Below are 26,764 nucleotides of genomic sequence, written 5' to 3'. Positions count from 1 at the left end.
TTTTTTTAAATAAAATTCCAAATGTTTATTAAAAAAAAGAAAGAAAGAAAGAAGAAAAAAAGAAAGAAAGAAAGAAAGAAAGAAAGAGAGAGAGAAAGAAAGAAAGAAAGCCACACAGCGCTTAAGTAGTAGGGAAGGGATTTGAATCCAGGCTACCTGCCTGGCTCCAGTCTTCCTGACAGGTAAAAGCCTCATGGAAGAGGCGGCAATTAAGCCAGGCTTGAAGGATCTGGCCAGGTGGAAAACAGGACTGCCATTCCAAGCAAAATCCGGGAAATATGCGCCTAATTACAAGTTTCGTTTCTTCCTTTGCCCGGAGCCCCATTAAATAGCAGGAGGAATTTCATAAGTGCACCGAATAAAGAGAGAAGGAAAAGAAATCGAACTTCCGGCGGCGCTAAGCAGTAGAACTGTTTCCATGGGAACAGTAACTGCTTCCCAGGTAGGTGAGATCTCGCGGTGCGTGAGCCGGCGGAAGTGACGTCGGGCCGCTGTTGAGGCCCTGTGGAGGATAGCCGCGGCCCCTCCTCCCAGAGCAGCCGCCTTTTCCCGCGTGAGCTGCCTCTGCTGCTTGGGCCGCCGCGGGGAAATATGGCGTCTGCCCTGGAGCAATTCGTGAACAGTGTCCGACAGCTCTCGGCTCAAGGTGAGGCCCTGGACCGCCGGGCCGGGCCTGGGCGGGCCTTCCGGGCCGCGGGGACGGGCTTGCAACCCCAGCCGCCAGCGCGGACGGCTGGGACCTCCCTGTTGGTCCCGAGCCTCGTCTTCGGGGCCGGGCTTGGGGTTGCGGCGCTTAGACCAGGGAGGGATCGGGCGCGGCTGAGTTGGGGCAGCCCCCTTGCGCTCTAGGTCTCCGTTGCTCTCGTCTGCCTGCCCGTGCGCTTGGCGACCTGGCCACCTCCCCCCGCTGGGGCCGGCTGGACCCTCCTCCCCCCGGCCCGGGCCCCTTCCACCCGGGCGCTCCGCTTGACAGTTTTGGGGGCAGTGACTTCCGGTGGACGCCTTCCCGAGCGCCCATTGGTCTCCTCGGCCTCCCTTGCCTGCGGTGATTGGTACACCGCCTCGTCTGTCACCCTGGCGCTTGGCCGCCGCTGGGCTAGGCCGCGGGCAGCAGGCGCGAGATGAATCCTTTCTGGGTGCCTTGGCTCGGAGGCTCGCCTTGGCCGGCCCCTCGGATGCCGGCCGGCGCGCCTTCGGGAAGCCTCCGCGCCTATTTTAGTCCCGCAGAGTGCAGAGGGAGCTCTCGCTCGAAGGGCTCCATTTCCAGGGGCGGAATGATGACCGTTGTTACTTAAATTTTCATGCTCTTTGATTCAATTAATCTCATCAACCTGCATATAGGATGCTGGACTCAGAATTCAAGTAATCCGCTGCAGGCTGCGAAGGTCCCTTTAACTACCCTGTCTCTTTATCTCTAAGGTAAAAATAAGCCCCTGCTTCAGAGGTGTTGGGCTTGAATGAGAGGAACTTTGTAAAAGCACTTGAAACACTACCTCATATTTGGAGTGCAGTAGATGCAGTTAAAAATTATTGCTAGCAGCTATTAATCTGTAAGGTTCTAGGAGCTGCGTGGACAAGTCACCTTTAATCTCTTGAGTCTCAATCTCCATTTGTAAAAATAGAGGAGTGCTATGTCCCTCACTGTTGTTATGAGTTAACTGATCGGATATGAAGCTATACTTAATGAAGTACTTCTCCTTACCCTTATTAAAGAAACGAGGTTCACAGGTAAGGCACAGACTTGCAGTCTCTATGAATGAAGAAAACATTCATTCATTTATGCCACAAACTGTTTGATTTCTACTTCCTAGGATGTAGTATGGGTATTTAATTTAGATTTGGGTTAGAATCTTGTCAATCACTACATGTGTGAGCCACTTAATTTTCCCTGGGCCAGTTTTCTCACAAAATGAAGCAGGGACTATTTAGCATCAAGTGAGATTTATCTGAAAGCTTTGCATGGATGCTGTGCAAGTCACTGCTTTAGGAACAGTCTGCCAGGCAGAGATAAAATTGATACTTTCGCTGCCTGTGGCTTCTGTGCCTCATGGTCACTGCCTAGTAAATGTTTTTGAGGCTTCTGTTTTTTCTGCTCTTACTCAGAATTTTCTCTTTTTTGAGATTTTATTTATTTATTCCTGAGAGACACAGAGAAGAGAGGGAGAGACATAGGCAGAGGGAGAAGCAGGTTCCCTGTATGGAGCCCGATGTGGGACTCGATCCTAGGACCCCGGGATCATGACCTGAGCAGAAGGCATACACTCAGTCACTGAGCCACCCAGATGCCCCCTCTTACTCAGAATTTTCTAATGTGGACCTTAAGTGAAGGGAGTTTCATAATGTCCAGCTTTCTTTGATTAGAGGAAATTTCTTAGGCCACATGTCTGATTGGGTTCGTGTCAGATGCGCCCTGTGGCACTGAACTTATTGTTAACTCTCCCCTTGACCTACATTAATTATAATTCTTATAATTTCATAGTGACCTAGCTTTTAAGTCTCAACTCTGCATTGATTACTTAATTGGGGAAAAATAATAGACTGAAATATTTATTTCTGTGTTTCATATCATTGTAAATGTATTTAGAGTAGCAAGTAAAAAGGAGGCAAATTGTGTAGAAGATTTCACATTTAGCAGTGAGATTTATAATAAAATGGTGGTATTTCCCCATTCAACTTGTGTTATCTCTGAAAGATGATGCCTAATCAGATCACAGATTTTTGTATTCTTATTTTGCAGTGCTGTTATGTGATGATAATATATTTCTTTATATTTGATAAAAATTTAATAGTATAGAAGGCCGAGAAACGAAATTACCAAAGTTCCTAGCTACAGTCACTTTTTTTTTTAAGATTTTATTAATTTTATTCATGAGACACAGAGAGAGAGAGAGAGAGAGAGAGAAGTAGAGACACAGGCAGAAGGAGAAACAGGCTCCATGCAGGGAGCCTGACGTAGGACTCGATCCCGGGACTCCAGGATCACGCCCTGGGCCAAAGGCAGGCGCTAAACCGCTGAGCCCAGAGATCCCCAGTCACTTGGTTTTTAAGTATTCTACTATTTAAGTGGTTTTTTTTTTTTTTTTTTTGGTAAGAAGAAAAATCCCTCAGCTACTAAATAAAAATAGCTGATATTTATAGTTTGAAGTTCAAAATGCAAAAGAGAACTCTAAAGGAGAAGACAAGTGGTTGTTGCCCATGGACTTATATAAACCCCATACACAGCACCACCATTAACCCCAGGAGAATGGCTGAGTAGCCTTGGCAAGTGTAGTGTGGCCATGGTATCTTTTATCAGTATAACCCATCAAAATTAGAGTGAGTCTACTTTAGAGTGCTAACTCAGGCCTAACTAAATTCTTTACCTTAGTTGTTATAACATTGTGGTATGTGAGAAAAATCAGTGGATCAATTAGGAGATTAATTAACAGGCTGTTGATTGATTGGGTGGTAAATAAGCACTGTATTGTGATACTGGAGAAATGACACAGCCTGTCCATCTGAGTTTGTGTTGAATTACCTAACCACCACAACCCCAGGTGATGCACAACATATTTTCAGGTTAGGTAAGGGAAGGCGGGTGAGATGAGGGTCCGAAGAAGACTCAAGCTGATTGTTAAATGAAGTGTATGAATTGGTAGTGGAGGACTCAGGGGAACAGAGCGAAGGAGGGAACACCAAACATGGAGAACAGGATGTGTAGAGTCAAAGGTAAGAGAACATGGCATGTTGCTTGAATTTTCTGAGCTTTGTGTGACCAGAGTAGGTGTGTGTGTTGGAAGGGGGCAGGTAGCAGGAGGTAAGGCTGGGGCGGTTCAGAGCCCTGTTACTTGCCTGAGGCATTTGGACTTTTTCCTTTTTTTTTTTTTTTTTTTAAATTAAGATTTTATTTATTGGGATCACTGGGTGGCGCAGCAGTTTAGCGCCTGCCTTTGGCCCAGGGCGCGATCCTGGGGCCCCGGGATTGAATCCCACGTCGGGCTCCCTGCATGGAGCCTGCTTCTCGCTCTGCCTGTGTCTCTGCCTCTCTCTCTCTCTCTGTGACTATCATGAATAAATAAATAAAATCTTTTTTTATTTATTTATTCATGAGAGATACAGAGAAAGAGGCAGAGACATAAGCAGAGGAAGAAGCAGGCTCCTCATAGGGAGCCCGATGCAGGACTCGATCCCTGGACCTCGGGATCCCTGAACCTTGGGATGATGCCCTGAGCCAAAGGGAGACACTCAACTGCTGAGCTACCCAGGCGTCTTGCATTTGGGCTTCTTAAAGCCATTGGAGTAGTTTGAATTTTACATTTTGGGAATATCACAAAGGTACCAATATGGAGAATGGGTTGGAGGAGAGAAAGAGTGAAGTAGGGGGACTGTTTTCAAAGATTTATGATGTAGTCCAGGCAAGAAATGAGAAAGGTCTGAATTACGGCAGGCGAGAGAAAAAGGAATGGAGACTTAGGAAGTAAAAATTAAAAGTAAAATCGTATTTGGTAATGTTCTGTTATAGAGAGGGAGATGATACTGGTGGTAATAGTAATAGTAATGTGTGCATTTCTGGCTTGGGCGATGGAAGAGAGAACAGAGGAAACGTGCAAACTTTCAGGGGCCAGAGGGAAATGGGAGGTCTGGTTTTGAGGTCATAGTCAAGGCTATTTCAATTCTCTGGCCCTTTTGAGTCCTCATCTGAAATGAAGGAGATACAAGAAATCATCTTTAAGTCATTTCTTGCTCTGAGGTATGAAGTCTGTGGTTAGAGTTTCTTTAGTTTGGTTAGTGCTGTAACTGAATGATAGTGTTATTCCTGTTTTCCAGGGCAAATGACTCAGCTTTGTGAACTGATCAACAAGAGTGGGGAACTCCTTGCAAAGAACTTATCCCATCTGGACACCGTGCTGGGGGCTCTGGATGTACAAGAGCATTCCTTAGGCGTCCTTGCTGTTTTGTAAGGGGCATCTTCTTTTATAGTCTTGTGCTTGCTAAACCTGAACGCTTTCTGGCTGTATTTGTGTGTGTGTGTGAGTGTCTGTGTGTGTGTGTGTGTGTGTGTAGAAAAATAAACCATGTAAACAACATTGAGTTCTTTTGCACAATTATAAAGTCAAGTCATAGGAGTTACATTTTACTCATCCTAGCTAATCATGGCATGTTTTCCAGTTTTATCATTAACTCTTGTTTATGTTTATACACATTTTGAAATTTAGTTTAAAAAATCAAATGGCTATCTCAGTTGTGGGCACTATGGTTTGAGTTTATCTGAATACTTTTCTTCATGTAATCCATCGGATTGTCCGCATTTTCTACCTTGGAAAGGAAATAGGGAAGAGTGATGGCACAGGGCACAGTGGAAAATGTGAAGTCAGATTACCAATGATCCAAAGCAACATTGCTTCAGATTCCCTTCAAAGAAGCTCAGGCTGTTCAAGACCAAATTAAATAGATCTTATTTCATTTGGGGTTCCTTGTAATTACGTGTGCTTGACAGAATTCTTTTTCTCTTTATGTTTTAGATTTACAAATTGGGATTTTATTTATGATAGGCACACAGTGAGAGAGAGAGAGAGGCAGAGACACAGGCAGAGGGAGAAGCAGGCTCCATGCACCGGGAGCCCAACGTGGGATTCGATCCCGGGTCTCCAGGATCGCGCCCTGGGCCACAGGCAGGCGCTAAACCGCTGCGCCACCCAGGGATCCCAACAAGTGGTTTTTATTTTTTATTTATTTATTTATTTTTAAATATTTTTTTTAATTTTATTTATTTATGATAGTCACATAGAGAGAGAGAGAGAGAGAGGCAGAGACACAGGCAGAGGGAGAAGCAGGCTCCATGCACCGGGAGCCCAACGTGGGATTCGATCCAGGGTCTCCAGGATCGCGCCCTGGGCCAAAGGCAGGCGCCAAACCGCTGCGCCACCCAGGGATCCCAACAAGTGGTTTTTAAATGAGTAAATAGCCCTAAGCACATTGGAGCTCAAAAGAACAATGGTTTTGTAAACTTCTGGTTAGAAGTTTATATTGTTCATTCATGAATATTAGCATGATATTTGGCCTCATTTAATAGAGTTTTCTTTTGTGAAAGTTCCTTTTAAAACATATTTTCTTCAACCTTTGTGTCTTGTTCTGTGTCTTGATCGTGCCAAGAACCAGGCCGGTCTCATAGACTCTCTTAGTTTTTGAAAATATCGTGACTCATTTACCTTCTTTTTTTTTTTTTTTTTTACGATTTTATTTATTATTCATGAGAGACACAGAGAAAGAAGTAGAGACACAGGCAGAGGGAGAAGCAGGCTGCCTGCAGGGAACCCGATGTGGGACTCCATCCCAGAACCCTGGGATCATGCCCTGAGCCAAAGGCAGATGCTCAATCACTGGGCCACGCATCCCCTCATTTATTTTCATAGAGCACTAGAGATAGGCAGGCCTTCTGACCTCAGTTCCTTTTTTGTTTTCCCCTGCAAAATATCAGGATGAATTGATTCTTTTCTCTTTATTCCAGGTTTGTGAAGTTTTCCATGCCTAGCGTTCCTGACTTCGAAACATTATTCTCACAGGTTCAGCTTTTCATCAGCACTTGTAATGGGGAGCACATCCGATACGCAACAGACACTTGTAAGCCAAATAACCCTTTGTTTATTTCTCACTGAATGCATTTTGCCCATCTAGTCAATGATATTGTCAACATTCTGTCATTGCCATCTCTAGTTGCTGGGCTTTGCCATCAGCTGACAAACGCGCTTGTGGAAAGGAAACAGGTAAGCAATGTTATTTAAGTATTTATGGTTATGTTTTAAGAACTATCCAAGTTACACAAAGTACTGATTTGTTAAGGTTCTGGGTTAGTACTGAGCACCCTGACAAATAAATGTGGCGGCCATGCATTGGCCGTAGGGACAGCTGGCTCCTACATCAGGGGAGAGAGCAATAGTGCCTCAAGGCAGTCTACTGCTGCTGGTGGATGTTTTTGGAATGACTATCCTAGTGCCTGTTATGTTGTAATATATGGGGATTTTGTTTATTTGCTAGAACTTTTAACTTTTGACTATGACGTTTTAGCCTACAAAAAGACCATATGAAGAATCCCCACGTACCCTTCACCCAGATTCTTCAGATGTTAACGTTTTACCACACTTACTTACCTTATCTTTCTTTCTTTTTTTTTTTTCTGAGCCATTGGAAAAAAAATTGCAGATATGTTGCCATTTACCCTAGATACTTCAATGAATGTTCCTAAAAATTAGGACATTCTCTTACATAACCATAGTAAAATGATCAATATCAGGAGATGAATGTTGATAGAATCTTTTAAACAAATCTAATGACCTTATTCAGATTTTGCCACTGGTTTCACTAATGTTCTTTAAACAAAAATCTCAGATCATGAATTGCATTGGGTTGTCATGTCTCTTTTATTTCCTTTAATCTGAAACAGTTCTTTGATCTTTAACTTTTGTGGTACTGACATAGGTTATAATTGGGTTTCTTTTTATTTATTTATTTATTTTTATTTTTTGGCTTCTTTTTAAATTATTATTTGAAATCGAACTTTGAGATAGTACTTGGAAGGAGACAAAACCGAAAGAACCATTTGGTATTTTATAGGAATATTAAATTGTAGTTTGAAAGAGATGGTTAAAAAAAAAGTCCTTATTGAAAAAACCATGTAAGTTATTTAGCAATTTTAGAGTCACATCTCCTGTCCAGAAACTGATTACCCTTCACTTGAAACTCGGTTTGGTATTTATAATCAAGGCAGGAAACAGTCTGTTTATAAGTTTTTTGGTATCAGTTTCAATAGGAATCTATTATCAGGTGAGAGAGGGTGGTGTTGGAGAGAATTTATGGCTGATCCATAGACTGCCCTGTGGGAAAATGCCAACTAATCAGGTTCTTTATTACAAATGATTTGAAAAGTTTTTGGTTTGTTTTTTTTTTTTAAGATTTTATTTATTTATTCGTGAGGACACAGAGAGAGGGAGGGAGAGTCAGAGATACAGGCAGAGGGAGAAGCAGGCTCTATGCAGGGAGCCCAATGTGGGACTCAATCCCGGGTCTCCAGGATCAGGCCCTGGACTGAAGGTGGCGCTAAACCGCCGAGCCACTGGGCTGCCCCTGATTTGGAAATTTTTTGTTTTGATATAAATATAATGAACTGTTGAGAAAGTATTATTGCTTTTGATTATTGATCTTCGGTGAAAAAAAAAGCTTTATGATGTAAAAAATGATGCTGAATTACTCTAACATAACAAACAACTTAAGAAAACATTTTCTGACTGAGTAGGGACAGAAATTTCCTGAAAGAGTATGGATACCTCATATTGTTATTTAAAGGAACCTATCAATTAGTGTTATTTTTTATTTGTAAGTGACAACCTAAGATCCAATGTGCTGCCATCTTTGAGAACTTATCTGAAAGAGATGTCATTTCTGACAGCCCCTGCGAGGAATCAGCATCCTTAAGCAAGCCATAGACAAGATGCAGATGAATACAAACCAGCTGACCTCAATACATGCCGATCTCTGCCAGGTAAGCTACCGAAGAGTGTGTCTCCCTGAGTCAGAGGTAGAAGGTTGGTCCTGTGTTTGCTTAATAAAGGAAAACAATTTGGTGGAGAGTGTGATACATTCTAGAAGTTGAAATAGAAGTAGGTACATTGTTAGCCAGGGAATTTTCAGCTGGCTGCTACTGAATGCAAACTCTAGAATGGGGGGCTCAGGTGGTAGGTTTGTGATGTGAGGAAACAGTAATAATGCGTGCGGTGTTAAAAATGTCCCAGGTCATTTTCTTTTTAAGGAATTCTAGAGCCTGAGAATAAATACAGGTAACTTCTTACAACTTAAAGTGTTACTCATTTGTTTTATTTTACATGGTTCAAAATCCAGAAGGCAAAAGGGAAGATATGTAATGAAGTCTCTCTACCACCCTGCTCACTAGTCTCACTCATCTCTTCTCTCCAGAGGATATCTGTTAGTTTTTTGTGTATCCTTCCAAAAGGAATTTTGTGCACATATACGCAAATGCGTGCATTCCCCCCCACCTTTTTTTTTACACAAACAGCAATGATCTGCATGAGCTCTTACATACCTGCTTTTTTCTTTTCTTTTTTTTAAAAAAGATTTTATTTATTCATGAGAGACCCAGAGAGAGGCAGAGACACAGGCAGAGAGAGAAGCAGGCTCCATGCAGGGAGCCTGATGCGGGACTTGATCCCAGGACTCCAGAATCACGTCCTGGGCCAAAGGCAGATACTCAGCCACTGAGCCACCCAGGCGTCCCACTTTTTTCTACTTAATATATCTCGGAGAGGACTCTACATCCATGAGTTACAGCTACAGAGTATTCCATAATACTCTGGGGTTCAACCAGCCCCACGGGGACTGTGTCTTTAATTAATAACATGGTACCTGGATTATTCCAAATACATGTCCTAGTATCACAGAAAGGTGCTTTCTTTTTTCTTTTTAAAAAAACTTTTGTAACTGAAGTATAACAAACTTTAGGGAAACAAACAAACCAGGGACAGTGCACTGGTCTTAAACATCTACCTCTGGGATCCCTAGGTGGCGCAGCGGTTTGGCGCCTGCCTTTGGCCCAGGGCGCGATCCTGGAGACCCGGGATCGAGTCCCACGTCGGGCTCCCGGTGCATGGAGCCTGCTTCTCCCTCTGCCTGTGTCTCTGCCTCATTCTCTCTCTCTCTCTGTGACTATCACAAATAAATAAAAAAAATAAAAATTAAACATCTACCTCTGAGTTTGTACCTATATCTACACCTGTGCCAGCATTGTACAGTTACAGAATGCTACCACATGTTTGGTTTTGAGTTTGAGTTGAGCAGTTCTCTACATTTACATAAAGGTTCAGCAATTGAAAAGAAATAATTGAAGAGAAATTTCCATTTTTAATCATACCATACTGGTCTGTTTCTGTTCCACTAATTCAAAGAGATAAAGGACTCACTTGTCTGGGTATCTGTAAACAGAATGGGTGCTAGGTGGGCTAGTAAGGAGTTTTAATTCATCTGTGGAGTACTTTATCTCATGGCTGCATTTAGTCTTTTATAAAGAAATGCTATTTTATTTTGAATGCTTAGGAAGATGGGGGTAATGTGGCAACATTTAGAACATTTTTTAATAAAATGGTTTAAAATATTGTCTTGAACTTTCTGAAAATCTGTGAATTTGCTCCTGCTTCTAAAGCCTTCCAAGTACAATGAAAATGATGACTTCATATAAAATTTTTCACAGCTTTGTTTGCTGGCAAAATGCTTTAAGCCTGCCCTCCCGTATCTTGATGTAGACATGATGGATATCTGTAAAGAGAATGGAGCCTATGATGCAAAGCACTTTTTATGTTACTATTATTATGGAGGGATGATCTATACCGGGCTGAAGAACTTTGAAAGAGCGCTGTACTTTTATGAACAGGTAATCATCTCTCTAAATGCCCCTGAGGTTGTGTTGAACTTGTGTGATCAAAGAAGTGCACAGCTGGAATGGATTGATCTCAGGCCTCTGAGTTTTGAGTGGAGGTCCTTTCAAAGGCTGTTTCTCTGTGATCATGTAAATAGTGGTAAACTGTTGCTTAAGTTGAAGGGCAGTGGCACTGGAGGGAAGAACAGTACAGAGTGGGGTCTAATTTAGGCCTTGCCACTCACACCCTGTCTGATTCAGGTTAAGTTCTGTATGTCTCTTGACCTTTATAGCTTCCTTTGCAGAAAGGGATGAGATTGAATTGAATGATCTTTGAAATGTCTTTTTGTTCTGAAACCATCTGTGGTATTTTGTTAAATTTTATTTACTTTAATAAGTAAAACATTCTTTGTGTTTTGTGTCCATGTAATGACCACTGGTCTATGTAATGAGATATATTACATAATTTGGAAAAAATTTTTTAAAGTCTGAGAAAGAGATATAATATTGGCTAATACTAGTATTTTAAAATTTTGTTAGATATTTATATTTCTTATTATATTCATAGCACGTATTAAGGTAATAAAGGATATTCATATTCTAAGCCTTGAAGGAGCTCACAATTTAGTGGAAGTGATAACACATAAATACACATGCATGGCATGTTTCTCTGACAGAACATTGCCTCATTGCGTCAGGGGGTTGATAGGCACTGCTAAGGGGACCAAGGGAAGGGTCAACAGAAGGTGCTCTTGGGCAGAGATAGTGTCATTAAAGGATGTGTCTAGTCAGGGGTCCCTGGCTGGCTCAGTCAGTAGAACATGCACCTCTTGATCTTGGGGTCTTGAGGTCAAGCTCTTTTCTGGGTGTAGAGCTTACTCAAAACAATGATGTGTCTAGTCAAGCAAAATCTTCAAGGTGACTTCTCTTTAAGAGTACATAGTTCTTCAGAAAATGATAAACACTTCACAGCCACTGAACAGACGATCATTTTATAGCCCAATATGATAGCTGATAACATACTGATGAGCCAGAAATATCAAGATGATGAGGACATTAAAAAGGCAGAAAAGTATGTAATGCACTTAGAAAAAATATTTCTATCACAAGTAGTTAAAATTTTAAAAACAAAACATTTTTGATACAGATAATAGGATTCTTTTCGCTGAAAGTGCATATATCCCCTGATTTTGCCCTAACGACAAGCATTGTCTTGTGTTTGTCTACTTCATGTGACTGTTTGAATAATTACACAGGCAGCTATAGATGGCACTGGTACCTTCATTTCAGAAGGGGATACAGATTTCTTATGGCTTAAAAAAAAATTCCAAAAGAAAGATACACTTACTGGAAAAAAATTAGATCATACAGTATTATATAAAGCAAAAAGTGAAAGCAGCTTCATCTTCTCCTATCACTCCACATGTTGACCTTCTTGATTTACTAAGTCCTTGATGGGTGGAAATGTAAGTTGATTGTGATGTATTAAAGCAGTGTTGTGGGTAGGAATCGTATTTGTATCCACATGCATTTCTGTGTTTCTGTAGAATCTCAAGTACCTCAAAGTTTCAGTGATGGGTTTGGATTTGGAATATTTGAGCTGACTTGGGTATGATAGTTTTTACTTCTCCCTGACCTTTATAAATCTGGTAAAATAAAGTGGAAAGGCAGCCACAGAATGGGAGAAAATATCTGCAGATCATATTTCTGATAAGAGACTTCCAGCCAGAATGTACAAAGACTTCTTACAACTCAACAGTAAAAAAACTAAAATTTAAAAATGGTCAATGGATTTGAATAGACATTTCTCCAGAGAAGACACACCAATGGCCAATAAATACATGAAAAGATACTCATCATCGTTAAACATCAAGGAAATGCAAATCAAATCCACAATATACCAATTCACACCCAGTGGAATGGCTAGAATTAGGAAGAGACAGCCAACAATAACCAACATTGAGGAGCAGGTGGAGAATTTGGGATCCTCGTAACTGCCCATGGGAATGTAAAATGGTGTGGCCACTGTGGTAAACAGTCTGGGATTCCTCAAAATGTTAAACCTAGAGTTACCACCATGACCCAGCAATTCCACTCTTAGGAATATACCTGAGGGAAATGAAGACAAATGTCTACCCCAGAATACGTACACTGATGTTCATGGCCACTTTATTCATAGTAGCCAGGAGGTGAGACAACCCAAATGCCCATTAACTGAGGATGAATAAATGAAATGTGGTCTACCCATACAGTAGAATATCATTCAGCCAGAAAGTAGAATGAGGCACAAAGTATCTGCTACAACATGGATGAGCCTTGAAAACAAGTCAAAGAAGCCAGTCACGAAAGCCCATGTCTTTATTATGATGCCATTTATATAAAATGTCCAGAATAGGCAAATCCATGGAGACAATGTAGAACAATGGTTGCCTAGGGTTGGAGGGAGGAGAGAATGGGGAATGACTGCTAATGGGTATAGAGTTTCTCTTTGGAGGGATGGAAGTGTTGTGAAATAAGGTAATGGTCATAAATAGTTGGATAGCTTGGTGAGTATACTGAGAGCCACTGAGTAGTATTCTTGAAAAGGGTCACTTCACAGCACGAGAATCCTCTCTCAATAAAGACACTATTAAAAATACTGATACGACGTGTAATGCCAGAATTGTTATTTAATTAAAGTGATACACGTGGCTGATTGCCCTTTCTGCTGTGGTGTGCTCTCTCTCCTCTTGCTCAGGCTATAACTACTCCTGCCATGGCGGTCAGTCACATCATGTTGGAATCATATAAAAAGTATATTCTAGTTTCTTTGATATTACTTGGAAAAGTACAACAGCTACCGAAATACACGTCTCAAATTGTGGGTAGATTCATTAAGGTGAGTTTTTTAAATTGATGTCCTAGGTGACATGTTAAGTCCATAGAGAAATTGTAATGATACCTAGTTCTGTAATTTTATTTTATAATGACTTGGCTCTCCCAGCAGCTTCCAGTTAGCAGACACTTAATACATTTAATAGCAGACACTTGTGGTCTGGGAGCTGCAGTTTTAACAGAATCTCTATTCCATTCCACACACCCTCTGATCACCTGGTTGAGCTGGAATGTTTCTTAGAAATTTGTTTTCAGGGGGCCCCCAGGTGGCTCGGGTTGAGCGCCTGCCTTCAGCCCAAGGCGTGATCCTGGAGTCCTGGGATCAAGTCCCATATCAGGCTCCCCTGCATGGAGCCTGCTTCTCCCTCTGCCTGTGTCTCTGCCTCTCTATCTGTGTCTCTCATGGATAAATAAGTAAAATCCTTAAAGAAAAAAAAATTTTGTTTTCAAACTTTTGGTCTGAGTAATAATTGCCATAGATGTTTAGGCTCCTAAAAAGGTTGATTTGTTGTGGTTATTGTTATCCTTCATTACAATTTAGCAGAAATACTGGAAAGGCAGTGTTGATTTTTTTTTTTTTTAAAGATTTATTTATTTATTCATTCAGAGAGAGCAGGAGAGAGGCAGAGACACAGGCAGAGGGAGAAGCAGGCTCCACGCAGGAAGCCCGACGCGGGACTCGATCCTGGGTCTCCAGGATCACACCCCGGGCTGCAGACGGCGCTAAACTGCTGCGCCACCGGGGCTGCCCGATTTTTTTTTTTTTTTTTAAGATCTTATTTATTCAGGAGAGACACACAGAGAGGGAGAGACACAGGCAGAGGGAGAAGCAGGCTCCCTATAGGGAGCCCGATGGGGGACTTGATCCCAGGACCCTGGGATCACACCCTGAGCCAAAGGCAGATGCTAAACCACTGAGCCACCCAGGCATCCTAGCAGTGTTGATTTTATTGAGCTCAATCTGTCCAAGTGTTGGGAAATCTTAAAGCCCCCATGTGAAAACCACAAGTTCTGCTCACTGAACTGTTGTTTTCACTGAGGACCCAGCTTTGGGATCACATAAAAAAATAAATCATTAAAATTTTTTTTTTTAAAAACATGCTCATAGTTTATTTATTTATTTAAAGATTTTATTTATTTATTAGAGGGGAGAGAGAGAGAGAGAGAAAGAGAGAAAGAGGCAGGCACAGAGACAGGCAGAGGGAGAAGCAGGCTCCATGCAGGGAGCCTGACGGGGGACTCGATCCTGGGTCTCCAGGATCAGGCCCTGGGCTAAAGGTGGCGCTAAACCACTGAGCCACCCGGGCTGCCCTGCTCATGGTTTAGAATAAAATTTAGGGCAGGGTCACCTATGTGGCTCAGTTGGTTAAGTGTATACCTCGCTCAGGTCATGATTCTGGGGTCCTCAGGAATCAGGTCCCATGTTGGGCTCCCTGCTTGGTAGGAAGCCTGCTTCTCCCTCTCCCCCTGCTTGTGATTGCGCATGCTTGCTTGTTCTCTCTCTCAAATAAATACAATCTTTAAAAAAATAGAATAAAATTCGGCAATTCAAAATCTGAGGTTACAATCATTTGGATAACAATTTTAACCTTGTTCTTTGTATAGAACTGAAAATTTCAGGATATCAATTTGAAAATCTTCCCCATGAGATTTTTATGCTATCTTGTTGAAGATTGCCAAGTGTTTTTTGCTGAAGACCCCTATTGTGTTTTTTTCTTGTCAAAAAATAACAGATGAGCCTGGTGCATTTGGGAAGGTGTGTGTATATATGTGAGAAAGTGTGCAAGACAGTTGAGAATGATGGAGAATTTGCCCCCCCCAATGCAATTCATCAGGAAAAAAAAAAGGCATGCATGCATTTATTAAATGCAGTATGCTTTCACCTGCTATGCAGTTATTTGCTCTGAAATACAAAGTTTTTTTTTTATAATAAATCCCATTGAATGTCTATCTTTGGTCCTAAAAACTAAGCATTCACTTTGGGGAAATTATAAGTTGCTAGGTAACAATAAAGAGTATTGAATGTACTTGTTCAAAACCTAGTAGCATGGTCGATCTGTTGTTGTTTTTGTTTTTTTGGCTGCCTCTAAGAAGTTTGTATCTCTAATGCTTTAATCTGATTTTTCCCACCTTTAATCCTTCAGCCTCTTAGCAACGCGTACCATGAGTTAGCACAAGTTTATTCAACCAATAATCCCTCAGAACTCCGCAACCTGGTCAACAAGCACAGTGAAACTTTTACTCGCGATAACAACATGGGGCTGGTGAAGCAATGCCTGTCTTCTCTTTATAAGAAGAATATTCAGAGGCTAACCAAGGTGAGGCAAGTGCCACTCTCAGATAACATCTTCTGATTCTCCCAGGGCCTCCTCTTCTCTCTTCCTCCTCAGTGCTCAGAAGCAGATCCAGGGATACAGTGTGGCAGGATTTCTTTACTAAGCAACAACTCTCACTACTGATGACTTAGAAAGAGTTTGATTTATACCTTTTGGTCTTTTCAGGGCTAGAGCAGGGTATTTGAGAAGAGGAACAGGTGAAGAGGAAGACAGGTAGGAGATAACGGCTCCATGGGGAGGCAGAGAAAGGTAGCCTGAGAGAGGTAAACAGTGCCATGGGCAGTCGGGGTGGGATTCATCATGCAGGCACGAATCTTTTGTGACAATTGTGACAAGCTGTAGAACCTCTTGGATGGTGCTGGTCTCTGTTTGAACTTCTTACTTGACACAGCACGACCCTGACATTGCCACCTAGGCCAGAGTTGAATGAGCTATGTGCAGGTCAACTGTAGGAGGTAAGCCAATTACGTGATTTTTATTTTCAAAATGAAAGTAACCTGATGGTTCTGGATTGCAGGAAATGTGCTTATTATTAAGTGTTCAAACACTACAAAAATGTATGAAAGAAAAATGAAATCTCAGGTGACCTCCAAAGGCACGTGCTACGGGTAGCAGGATGCTAAGAGCAGCTTAAACCACCAGGATTGTTTTTTCCTCCTGAAAAGGAGTCTAGTCAGAGGTAGCAGTTCACAGTGGGCGAAAACATGGATCAGTCTGTTCCCGGGCAGCAGCGGAGTAGAGGGTGAAGAGGCAGAGAGCCAGGATAGGGGATGTCTGTGGCTAGGTGACCTAGTGATGGAAGGCTCTGGGGGGAGGATCTGACAGTGAGAGGGCCTGAAGAAGCCAGAGAGTGGTGAGGAGGGGACAGTTGTGGAGGCAAGTAGTCCTTGCAAGGAGAGGAGGAGGGGAAAGTGAGGAGATGGCCAGTGAACAAGAAGGGGAACCCCTTCCAGTACTCGAGAGAGAGCGACCCTGGCTGCCTAACTCACAGAAGGAAATCAGGGGATTTGTAAAAAGTTAATTTGTAGAAAGAAAATGAAGAACAAGAAAGAGAAAGTAGCTCAAGAAATATCAAAAATGAATGTTGCTGTCAGCCAGAGAAAAGCCAAGTTGACCAGGCAAAAAAGGCCAGGATCTAAGAGATCAGGGTAACCAGCAGCCTGATTTTCCCCACGAAATTTTTTTATTTGGTCCAAGTGCCAACAGAACCACTTGAAGTAAAAGTAGTTGCACCCTGTCTGTGACTGGTGCTTGCACTTTAGATGGAAGAATCAAAATGTTAACATGGATAAAAGTCAGCGCCTTTCAGAAAATGTTAAATTGCAGAGTGGCAAATAAACGTTAAATGAAAAAGGTGAAATCTTTGCAGGCGGCTGTTATATACTTTTTACCATCATGTCCTAGAGCCAGAACACTAGAAGTGGGAATAACCCAAGGATTTTCTAACCACGTCAGTCTCTTTCTCGTTCCAAAGTCAGAAAATCAGAAGTTTTTCATAAAATCTTAAGTAGATTGTCAGTGTCAGTGACGGGGGTGGTATTCATGGCATTGCTGGGGCCAAGGGGTTATCACATGGAGACTAAATCTGCTACTTCTTATGCATGTTTTAGTGGACATTTTTCTATATTCTTCTCTCTGTTCTCTATGTATATGGAGATGCAATTAAATGTGATTGGGATTATATTCTACATACTGTTCTCTACCCTGCTTTTTTTGGTTCAGTATATCTTAAACCTCTTTCTGTGGCAATGTAAGCATATATCACAGTTACCCTATGTAGTAATCTGATGGATGGATCACAATTGATTCAATCTGTCTTCTCCTGGTGGACATTCAAGTGGAAGTTTCTATTTGTTTTGAGATAGGAAAAATGATAGTTCTGTGTATTTAGAAATGTTGACTTTTTAAGTCTTCACTTGTGTTAAAGTGCTTATGTACTTTAAAAATTAACAATAATTTCATTTTCTTGGATGCTACTCTTTTAACTAAAGTATATGTAGATTCTTTGGTCATTGGCTTATTAAAAATTCACATTTGGATTTTAACATGCCTTGCTCTGAAAAGGCCATTGCTCTAAGTATTGCCAACTTTCCTTTCAAAGAGCTCTTTTCATTTTCAGGTCCCCAGCAGAGCAGTGGAAAACACTGACTTCCTTCTAAACCCCCATGTGTTTACATATTTTAGCTTTGAATTTTGAAGAATGAATGTGATAATGTTAATTATTTTTAATAGGTAATACATTTATAATACAAAATTCAAAAGATACAAAAATCTCCATCCAGTTCCTATACCCTAGCCACCTCTTCTTCAGAGGCAACCAGTTTCTTGGCCTTCTAGAGGTTGTCTATGCATGTATATGCATGCATAAATAAAAGCACCCCTCCTCACAGGTATATATACACTTTGGTTTACACAGCATGCCATGCACACTTCTTCATTCTCCTTTTTTTATATTTAATGGTGTACATTATTATCTCAGATCTTATTTCAGTCCGTGAGAAGTATCTGGATTTTTGGGGTTTGTTTTGTTTTGTTTTGTTTTTTACAACTGCATAGGAGTCTGTTGATGCAATTGTACCAGACCGCACTAACCTGCCCTCTGTGGTGGACATTTAAGTGGTTCCAGTCCTTTGCTCTCACAGACAGTGCTGCATAAATAACCTAGTGCCTGCATATGTCACTCAGACCCGTAGGAATGTATGTGCCAGAAAACATTTCTAGAAGTCATTACTCCTCTAGGAAACTGATGACTAAAGCCACAGGTTTTATCAACTTCAAATCATCTTCACAACAAATAATTACTTTGCACAGTAATGGAAAGCAAATTTTCAGTAATTCAGTAGAGCTCTGTACGCATTGAATAAAATGTATGTCCTCAGTCGTTTCTACCTATGATTAATTCTACTTCTGAATTTCAGACCTTTTTAACATTATCGTTACAAGATATGGCAAGTCGTGTGCAGTTATCTGGACCTCAGGAGGCAGAGAAATATGTCCTACACATGGTAAGTGTGTTTTCACTTTTAAAAAGTTAATTAGTGGATTTTTGTCCTTGTAAAAGTCATAGGTGTTCATTATAGATAATATTTTTAAAGAGGAGGGAGGGACGCCGGGCTGGCTCAGTGGTTTGTCACCTGCCTTCGGCCAGGTGCGTGATCCTGGAGGACCGCTATCTATCTAGTTCTGCGTGGGGCTCCCTGCATGGAGCCTGCTTCTCTTTCTGCCTGTGTCTCTGCCTCTCTCTCTGTCTCTCATGAATAAATAAACAAAATCTTTTTAAAAAATAAATAAAAAAGGAGGGACATCCAAAGTCAGCCTTTGGATATTTTGGATTTTGTTTCCTTACAACCTATGGGGTTTTCCAGTCATAGGTACTCATATGATATACATGGTGTGTCCTGTTTGTCCTCCTTATTTACGTTTTTTTCTTAAAGATTTATCTATTTATTCATGAGAGACACAGACTGAAAGAGAGAGACAGAGGCATAGGCAGAGAGAAAAGCAGGCTCCTCACAGGGAGCCTGATGTGGGACTCGATCCTGGATCTGGATCTCAGATCATGACCTGAGCTGAAGGCAGGCACCCAACCACTGAGCCACCCAGGCATCCCATACATTTTTAAAACACTTGTGAAATTATTCAGATGTACCAAGAGTCATAAAGCAGTGCTACTCAATGTGCTGGTCCATGATGAAGTCATGAACTTGTGCTCATATGTAGGTCAGGGCACTGCTGCCCACACCAAGGATGTCCTGCTCAGCTAGAGAGAGAACAGTTGTTGACTGGGATCGGACTTGAGCCCCTTACCTCCTCACGGGCCATTGTCCGTTCCCGACCACGCTTACAGCAGTATGGACAATAAAGGGGGCACCATCTCAGTACCCATCTTCAGAAATCAGGTATTACCAATACCCCTTCTGGTAATGTCCCAGTTACATCTCTCCACTCCCAAATTTGGATAAGCATCATTTAAGTGAGCACATGGTAGGGGTGCCTGGGTGGTTCAGTCAGTTAAGCATCTGCCTTTGGTTCAGGTGGTGATCTTGGGGTCCTGGAATCAAGCCCACATCGGGCTCTCTGCTCAGCAGGAGTCTGCTTCCCTTCCTCCCTTGCCCCCCCCCCTTTACTCATGCATGCATACTCTCTCTCAAATAAATATAATCTTTTTAAAAAATATTTATTTATTCATAAGAGAGACAGAGGCAGAGACATAGGCAGAGGAGAAGCAGGCTCCATTCAGGGAGCCTGATGTGGGACTCGATCCCAGGACCCCAGGATCACCACCTGAGCCAAAGGCAGATGGTTACCATTGAGTCACCCAGGTGTCCCAATAAAATCTTTTAAAAATAAATTTTAAAATGAGTACATAGTAACCCACTGAATGATACATTGTAATCTACTTACCTATTCAGTTATGTAAATACATGGCTCTGATCTGATCTGTCAAACTAAACATGTCCTCAGCCCAGGTCAGGCAAATCTTAGGTTACATAGAAAGTCAGCATTACATTTTTCTGCTAATGATCTCCCCTCTGATTTCAGGAGCACTGCCATATCAGGATTAGGAGTAATAAAACTATTTTCCATTATGATAATGGAGTACTTTATTTCCATTGAGCAATTTACAAATGTTTTGAGGTTTTTCTCCTTCGACCTAATTCTCAAAACACACGCACCCTTTCCAAAGAAACAAAATCTGACTTGATCAGCTTTGGAGTGCCTTTCAAGAGTGTAAACTCTACAGGGGTTACACAGACCGAGTAAGCTACATGGTAACCCCAGGAAACTCACTATTTGGTGGGTGAGAAGAAATGTGTTTATGACACCTGTAAGGACACATGAGCTAGGGAAATGCTTTAAGGGAGCAAAATGGGGGCGGGGGTGGTGGTGGTGCATTTTGAACAGTTTATGAACAACCCAGACAGACCGTAACAGGCTCTAGATCAACCAGCAGTGTTTTTTCTACCATGGGACATTTGGCAATATTTGAAGATATTTTTGGTTGTCACAGCTAGGGGTCCTAACATCTACTGGATAGAAGCCAGGGATGCTGCTATACGTCCTACAATGCAGAGGACCACTCCCACAGCAGACAGTTATCCTGCCCAGGATATCCATACTGCCAACCTTGAGTGTAAGCTCAAGACTTGCTCTAGAGTATCCGGTCTTTGGGGATGGGGAATGTTGTTGTTTGTAAGAACAGTTTGAGGTTCACAGCAAAATTGAGGGGAAGTTACAGACATTTCCCATATGCCCCCTGCCCCTGTACATCCATAGCTTTCTCCATGATCAACAACCCTCACCAAAGTGACACATGTGCTACATTTGGTGGCCTACCCTGACAGGTGGTCATTCGAAATCTATAGTTTACACGAAGGTTCACTCTTGGTATTGTACATTCCAGTTTTGACATGGATAATGACATGTGTCCATCATTATGGTATACAGAGTTATTTTTACTGCCCTAAAAATGCTCTGTGCTCTGCCTTTTCATCTTACCCCTGTCAACCAGTGATATTTTTTATTGTCTCCATAGTTTTTTTTCCAGAATGTCATGTAGTTGGAATCCCACAGAATGTAGCCTTTTCACATTGGCTTCTTTTAGTAATCAAAATTTATGGTTCCTCAATGTCTTTTCATGGCTTAGTGCTCATTTATTTTTCATGCTGAGTAATGTTCCATTGCCTGGATGTGGGACAGGTTATCCATTCACCTCCTGAAGGATATCTTAGTTGCTTTCAAAGTTTGGCAATTATGAGTAAAGTTACTATAAACATCCATGTCAGGTTTTGTGTGGATGTAAGTTTTCAGCTCCCTTGGATAAATACTAAGGAGTGTGATTGCTGGCTCATATAAGACTATGTTTAGTTTTGTAAGAAGCTGCCAAACTGTCTTTTAAAGTGGCAGCACCATTTTGCATTCCCACCAGCAATGAAAGAGAGGTCCGATTGGCCCACATCCTTACCAGCATTTGATGTTGTCAGTGTTCCAGATTTTGGCCGCTCTAATAGGCATGTAGTGGTATCACATGTTAATTTGCACTTCCCTGATGACATAGGATGTAAAGCATCTTTTCATATGCTTATTTGCCATCTGTATGTCATCTTTGGTGAAGTATCTGTTCAGGTATATTTGGCCCATTTTTTAATGTTTGTTTTCTTGTTGAGTTTAAGAGTTCTTTGCATATATTTTTCTCTTTTTTTAAAATCTCATTGCCCAACATGGGGCTCAAACTCCCAAACCCAAGATCAGGAGTCACATACTCCACTGACTGAGCCAGATAAGCCAATTCTTTGTATATTTTGGATAACAATTCTTTGTCAGACGTGTTTTTTAAATATTTTCTCCCAGTCTGTGGCTTGTCTTCTCATCTTGACATTGTGTTTTGCAGGGAGAGGCTTTTAATTTTAATAGGAGCCCAGCTTATCAATTATTTCTTTCACAGATTATGTCGTTAGTGTAATACCTAAAAAGTTATCACACCCAAGATCATCTAGATTTTCTCCTACATTATCTTCTGGGATTTTTTATAGTTCTGCGTTTTACATTTAGATCTGTGACCCATTTGAATTAATTTTTCTTAAGGATGTAAGGTCTGTGTCTAGATTCATTTTTTTTGCATGTAGATGACCAGTTGTTCCAGTACTGTTTATTGAAAAGACTATCTTGCTCCATTGTATTGCCTTTGCTCCTTTGTCAAAGATCTGTTGACTATTTATGTAGGCCTATTTCTGGGTTTTCTATTCCATGGATGTGTTTCTTCTACAAACACCATGTTGCCTTGATTATTGTAGCTTTATGGTAAGTTTTAAGGTCAGGTAGTACCAGCCCTCCAACTTTGTTCTTCCTTAATACTGTGTTGGCTATTCTGGGTCTTCTGTCTCTTCACATAAACAACAATCAGTTTGTTGATATCCGTAAAATAACTTGCTGGGATTTTGACTGGGATTGTGTTGAATCTATAAATTGGGAGGAACGGACATCTTGATAATAGTCTTCTTATTTGTGCACATGGAATATCTCTCCATTTATTTAGCCCTTTTTTTATTTCCTTCCTTATTCTTTGATTTTGCTCATAGGTCTTGTACATATTTTGTTAGATTTATTCTTAAGTGTTTCATTTGGGGTGGGGATAATGCTAATGTAAATTGTATTGTTTTTAATTTGAAGTTCCCACTCATTTGTTGCTGGTTTACAGGAAAATGATTGACTTTTCCACATTAACCTTGTATCCTGCAACCTTGCTATAATTGCCTATAGTTCCAGGAGGGTTTTTCTGTTGATACTTTCAGATTTTCTATATAGACAGCCTTCCTTATCTGTAAACAAAGACAGCTTTATTTCTTCTTTCCCAACTCTTTAATTTCCTTTTTAGTCTTATTAAACTTCCAGTATGATGTTGGAAGGAGTGGTATGAGAGGATATCCTTGCCCGGCTCCTCATCTTTGTGGGGAAGCTTTGAATTTCTCACCATTAAGTTTGATGTTAGGTGTAGGGTTTTTGTAGATATTCTTTATGAAATTGAAGGCATTCCCCCCTATATTCTTACTTTACTGAAAGTTTTTTTTATCATGAATGGTTATTAGAGTTTATGAGATATTTTTTCTGCATCTGTTGATATGATGATCATGATCTCTTTGGTCTGCTCATGTGATGAATTACTTTAATTGATTCTTGAATGTTCATCCAGCCTTGCATACTTGGGATAAATCCTGTTTGGTTGTGGTGTATGTACTTTTTATTTTATTTTTAGAGAGAGAGTACGCGCGCATGCGCGAGCGTGTGTGTGCAAGAGCAGGGGAGGGAGAGAGGGAGGAGAGGGAGAATCTCAAGCAGATCCTGCTGAGTGTAGAGCCTGATGTGGGGCCAGATCTCACCACCCTGATCATGATCTGAGCCAAAATCATCCTTTTATTTTGGGGGGGGGGGTCATTGGATTTGCTTATATTTTGTTGAGGATTTTTGCATGTATGTTCATGTGAGGTACTGGTCTATAGTTCTCTTTTTTTGTATTTGTCTGGTTTTAATATTAGGGCAAACCTGGCCTCATAGAATGAATTGGGAAGCATTCCCTCCACTTATATCCTCTGAAAGAGATTGTAGAGATGTTATGAAATCTCTGTAGAGTAGGAAGTTGATTGGTGGTTGCCAGGAGCTGAGATAATGGGAAAAGGAGTCAGTGCTCAAATGGGTACAGGGTTTCCTTTCGGGTAATGAAAATATTTTGGAACTAGATAGAAGTGGTGGCTACACATTACAAATTACACTGATTTGTTCACTTTATTTTTTTCTTAAGATTATTTATTTTTTTTATTGAGAGAGAGCAAGAGAAAGCACAAGCAGGGGAAGGGGCAGAGGGAAAGAGAGAAGCAGACTCCTCGCTGAGTAGGGAGCCCAATGCAGGGCTCAGTCCCAGGACCCTGGGATCATGACCTGAGCCGGAGGCAGACACTTAACTGAGCCACCCAGGCGCACCTGAATTTTTCACTTTAAAATGATTAATTTACATCATGTGAAACTTAGTTCAGTAAAAACTTGCAAGGGCCAGTGTGTGTATGTAGTGTGTGTTTTGCACCCCTTAGCATATATAATGGTGCCTAACAAATGGTAGGTGTTCAGTAAGTACTTGTTGAATAAACAGATGGTGCTTAAAAATACACATACAAGCTTACTGCTTTTTGTCCTTTCCCCCAATTATGTTGAAACAGTATATATCTACTTAGTGTCCAGGTCTAAACTACTCCTGATTTCTTTTTTTACAGATAGAGGATGGTGAAATTTTTGCAAGTATTAATCAGAAGGATGGAATGGTCAGTTTCCATGATAACCCTGAAAAATATAATAACCCAGCCATGCTTCATAACATCGATCAAGAGGTAAATACAAATGTCAGGTTTTGATTTGTTTTAAGTGATGTTCGAGATTCTGTATTTGAAATACTGTCTCTATGCTCTAGGACAATTTTAGTTTTAGATACAGGTAATTCCCAACTAGTTTCTAGGAACATCTTAGTTCCTGGGAAGTTATTTTAAAAATGGGCATTGCTTCAACCTCTCCCAGATTGTATGGTTATAAGTAAATAAATGGTGGGTTGGATTTCACCAAAGCCTAGTTTAGCTATTGAAACACTTTAGGGTCTTACAATCAGTACAATGTTATGTACACCCAAACATCATTTATAATGTAGAGCCTCATTTCTGTGAGAAAGTGCACTCAGAATTCCAGGTGGGAAAGTCAGAAACATCAGTGTCAGGGTGGCTGGAGGGGTAAGCCGTCCTGCAGTTTCCTATTAGGCAGCAGCCAAGAGCCAGAGCAGTCCCCTTTGCATCTTCTGAGGTCATGCTGCTCTGAGTGCCACTCTGGGGTCTAGATATGAGTTAGGATTGTGTGGACAGTCTGTGTTTCTTACCTCAGACATCAAATCTCAGAAACCTGGGACGCCTGGTTAGGTCAGCAGTTGAGCGTCTGCCTTTGGCTTGGGGCATGATCCCAGAGTTGCAGGATCAAGTCCCGCATCGGGCTCCCTGCATGGAGCCTGCTTCTCCCTCTGCCTATGTCTCTGCCTCTCTCTCTCTGTGTCTCTCATGAATAAATAAATAAAATCTTAAAAAAAAAAAAAAAAAAAAAAAAAAACCTCTCAGAAACCTAAAAGCAATCCAGAGTAACATAGTATATAACTTCCACAGTCCTTTTTTTGCAATTTAAAATCGGAAAACCCATGAAAACTGGAGGGTTTTGGTAACTTAATGTGATGACGAATTTCACCTGAAATGATGTATAGCCTTTATCCCACTTATTGTGCATTATTTTTAGGTTTCAGTGCAAAAGATATTAATGTGTCTGATTATGGGTGCTTCCCTAGATCCTATTGGGATGTTAGGTAATATACAGTATTTTTCCTGTTAACTTTCCGCATTCAAAAAATTCTGATTCCAAAACCTATGTAGCCTCAGGCATTTCAGATCATGGGAGTATGAACCTATAGCTCCCTATATTGATAATTTAGGTTAAAAAAGGAGGTAAATTGGGCAGCCCCGGTGGCTCAAGCGGTTTAGCACTGCCTTCGGCCCAGGGTGTGATCCTGGAGATCTGGGATCGAGTCCCACGTTGGGCTCCCTGCATGGAGCCTGCTTCTCCCTCTGCCTATGTCTCTGCCTGCCTCTCTCTCTCTCTCTTTCATAAATAAATATTATATATATATATATATATATAAAGGAGGTAGATTGACCTAAACTCGCTTACTAACCACCTTCAAACATGTCTGTCACCAGATGCTGAAGTGCATAGAGCTGGATGAGCGACTGAAGGCCATGGACCAGGAGATCACAGTGAACCCCCAGTTCGTACAGAAGGTGATTAAGGTTCCCTTTGTTAACTAGAAATGGCCTGGGTAGAAAAGGAGGGGTATTTCCTCATCAGAACTGTGACCTTGATTTGAGGTTAAATGTTTAGTTGCCCCAAGTTCCTAAAAAATCCTTGTCACTAAGTTCACAGAGAGTCACGGAGGGCATTTTCAAACTATAATAGCCTTTCTGTGTGTACACAGGGTGGCTGACGGTTGTTGGGGAGGGGACGGGTGCTTGTTTGGGGCTGAAGGGAAACCTTTGACGAGAACAAACATAGATTGTCTTATTTTCCTCTTTACAGAGCATGGGATCACAAGAAGATGATTCTGGAAACAAACCATCTAGTTACTCTTGAAACTAACATCCATCCTGAGTTAGATGGAATTTATCACCTTGGCCAGTGGCAAGTGTTAGGAGGGCAGCAGGGAGGACCAAGCCTGTGTGACCTGGACATTAAGAAATTACATTTTGTTTTGACATCTTCAGTCCTATGTGCTTTAAGAAAACCATTCTCTCTGCAAAGAAAGGAAAAAAAATTCAAACTTTAAAGTCTGTTGTGGATTTATTTATCCTGAGATTAATGTTGTTGCATTAAATCTACATTTTTGTTTTAAATTACTTGAACATTCATGTGTCTTCTGTATCGCTTTTTTCCCCCTCTAAAAAGTTTTTAAAGGATATATTCATTGTGTGAACAGGAATAGTTAAAACTTCAGGAATTTTTGGAAGATTTTAATCTAAAGTTCGATATTGGTGGCCTTTACAGAGGAAAAAAAGCCTAGGAGAGTTTATAATGCAGAAGCTAATTT

General features: G+C 41.2%; 1 protein-coding gene across 2 annotated transcripts; it reads left to right on the top strand.

The window, feature by feature from the left end:
- The first annotated feature begins 474 nt into the window (after positions 1 to 474).
- COPS3 (COP9 signalosome subunit 3) lies at positions 475 to 26,573 on the top strand. 2 transcript variants are annotated; one of them, XM_077892334.1, is made up of 12 exons: positions 475 to 646; positions 4,807 to 4,936; positions 6,488 to 6,600; positions 6,694 to 6,743; positions 8,423 to 8,515; positions 10,235 to 10,414; positions 13,137 to 13,277; positions 15,418 to 15,591; positions 18,528 to 18,614; positions 24,372 to 24,485; positions 25,881 to 25,961; positions 26,257 to 26,573. In XM_077892334.1, the coding sequence occupies exons 1-12, from the start codon at positions 592 to 594 to the stop codon at positions 26,308 to 26,310; spliced, it is 1,272 nt and encodes a 423-aa protein (XP_077748460.1). In that variant the 5' UTR covers positions 475 to 591; the 3' UTR covers positions 26,311 to 26,573. The 2 variants fall into 2 exon arrangements, with proteins under 2 accessions (XP_077748460.1, XP_077748461.1); XM_077892335.1 differs by lacking the exons at positions 475 to 646; positions 4,807 to 4,936; positions 6,488 to 6,600 and having other exon boundaries at positions 6,697 to 6,743; positions 8,355 to 8,515.
- The last annotated feature ends 191 nt before the right edge of the window (positions 26,574 to 26,764 follow it).

The sequence above is a fragment of the Canis aureus genome, chromosome 3 (genome assembly GCF_053574225.1).
Source record: "Canis aureus isolate CA01 chromosome 3, VMU_Caureus_v.1.0, whole genome shotgun sequence".
Classification (NCBI taxonomy): domain Eukaryota; kingdom Metazoa; phylum Chordata; class Mammalia; order Carnivora; family Canidae; genus Canis; species Canis aureus.
The sequence above is the reverse complement of the archived record's forward strand: the minus strand, read 5'-3'. Positions and strand labels throughout refer to the sequence as shown.

Coding starts and splice junctions, on each gene's coding strand:
- COPS3 (XM_077892334.1), top strand. CDS start 592: ATGGCGTCTGCCCTGGAGCAATTCGTGAACAGTGTCCGACAGCTCTCG. Junction 647..4,806: donor CCGACAGCTCTCGGCTCAAG/GTGAGGCCCTGG, acceptor CCTGTTTTCCAG/GGCAAATGACTCAGCTTTGT. Junction 6,601..6,693: donor CCGATACGCAACAGACACTT/GTAAGCCAAATA, acceptor TGCCATCTCTAG/TTGCTGGGCTTTGCCATCAG.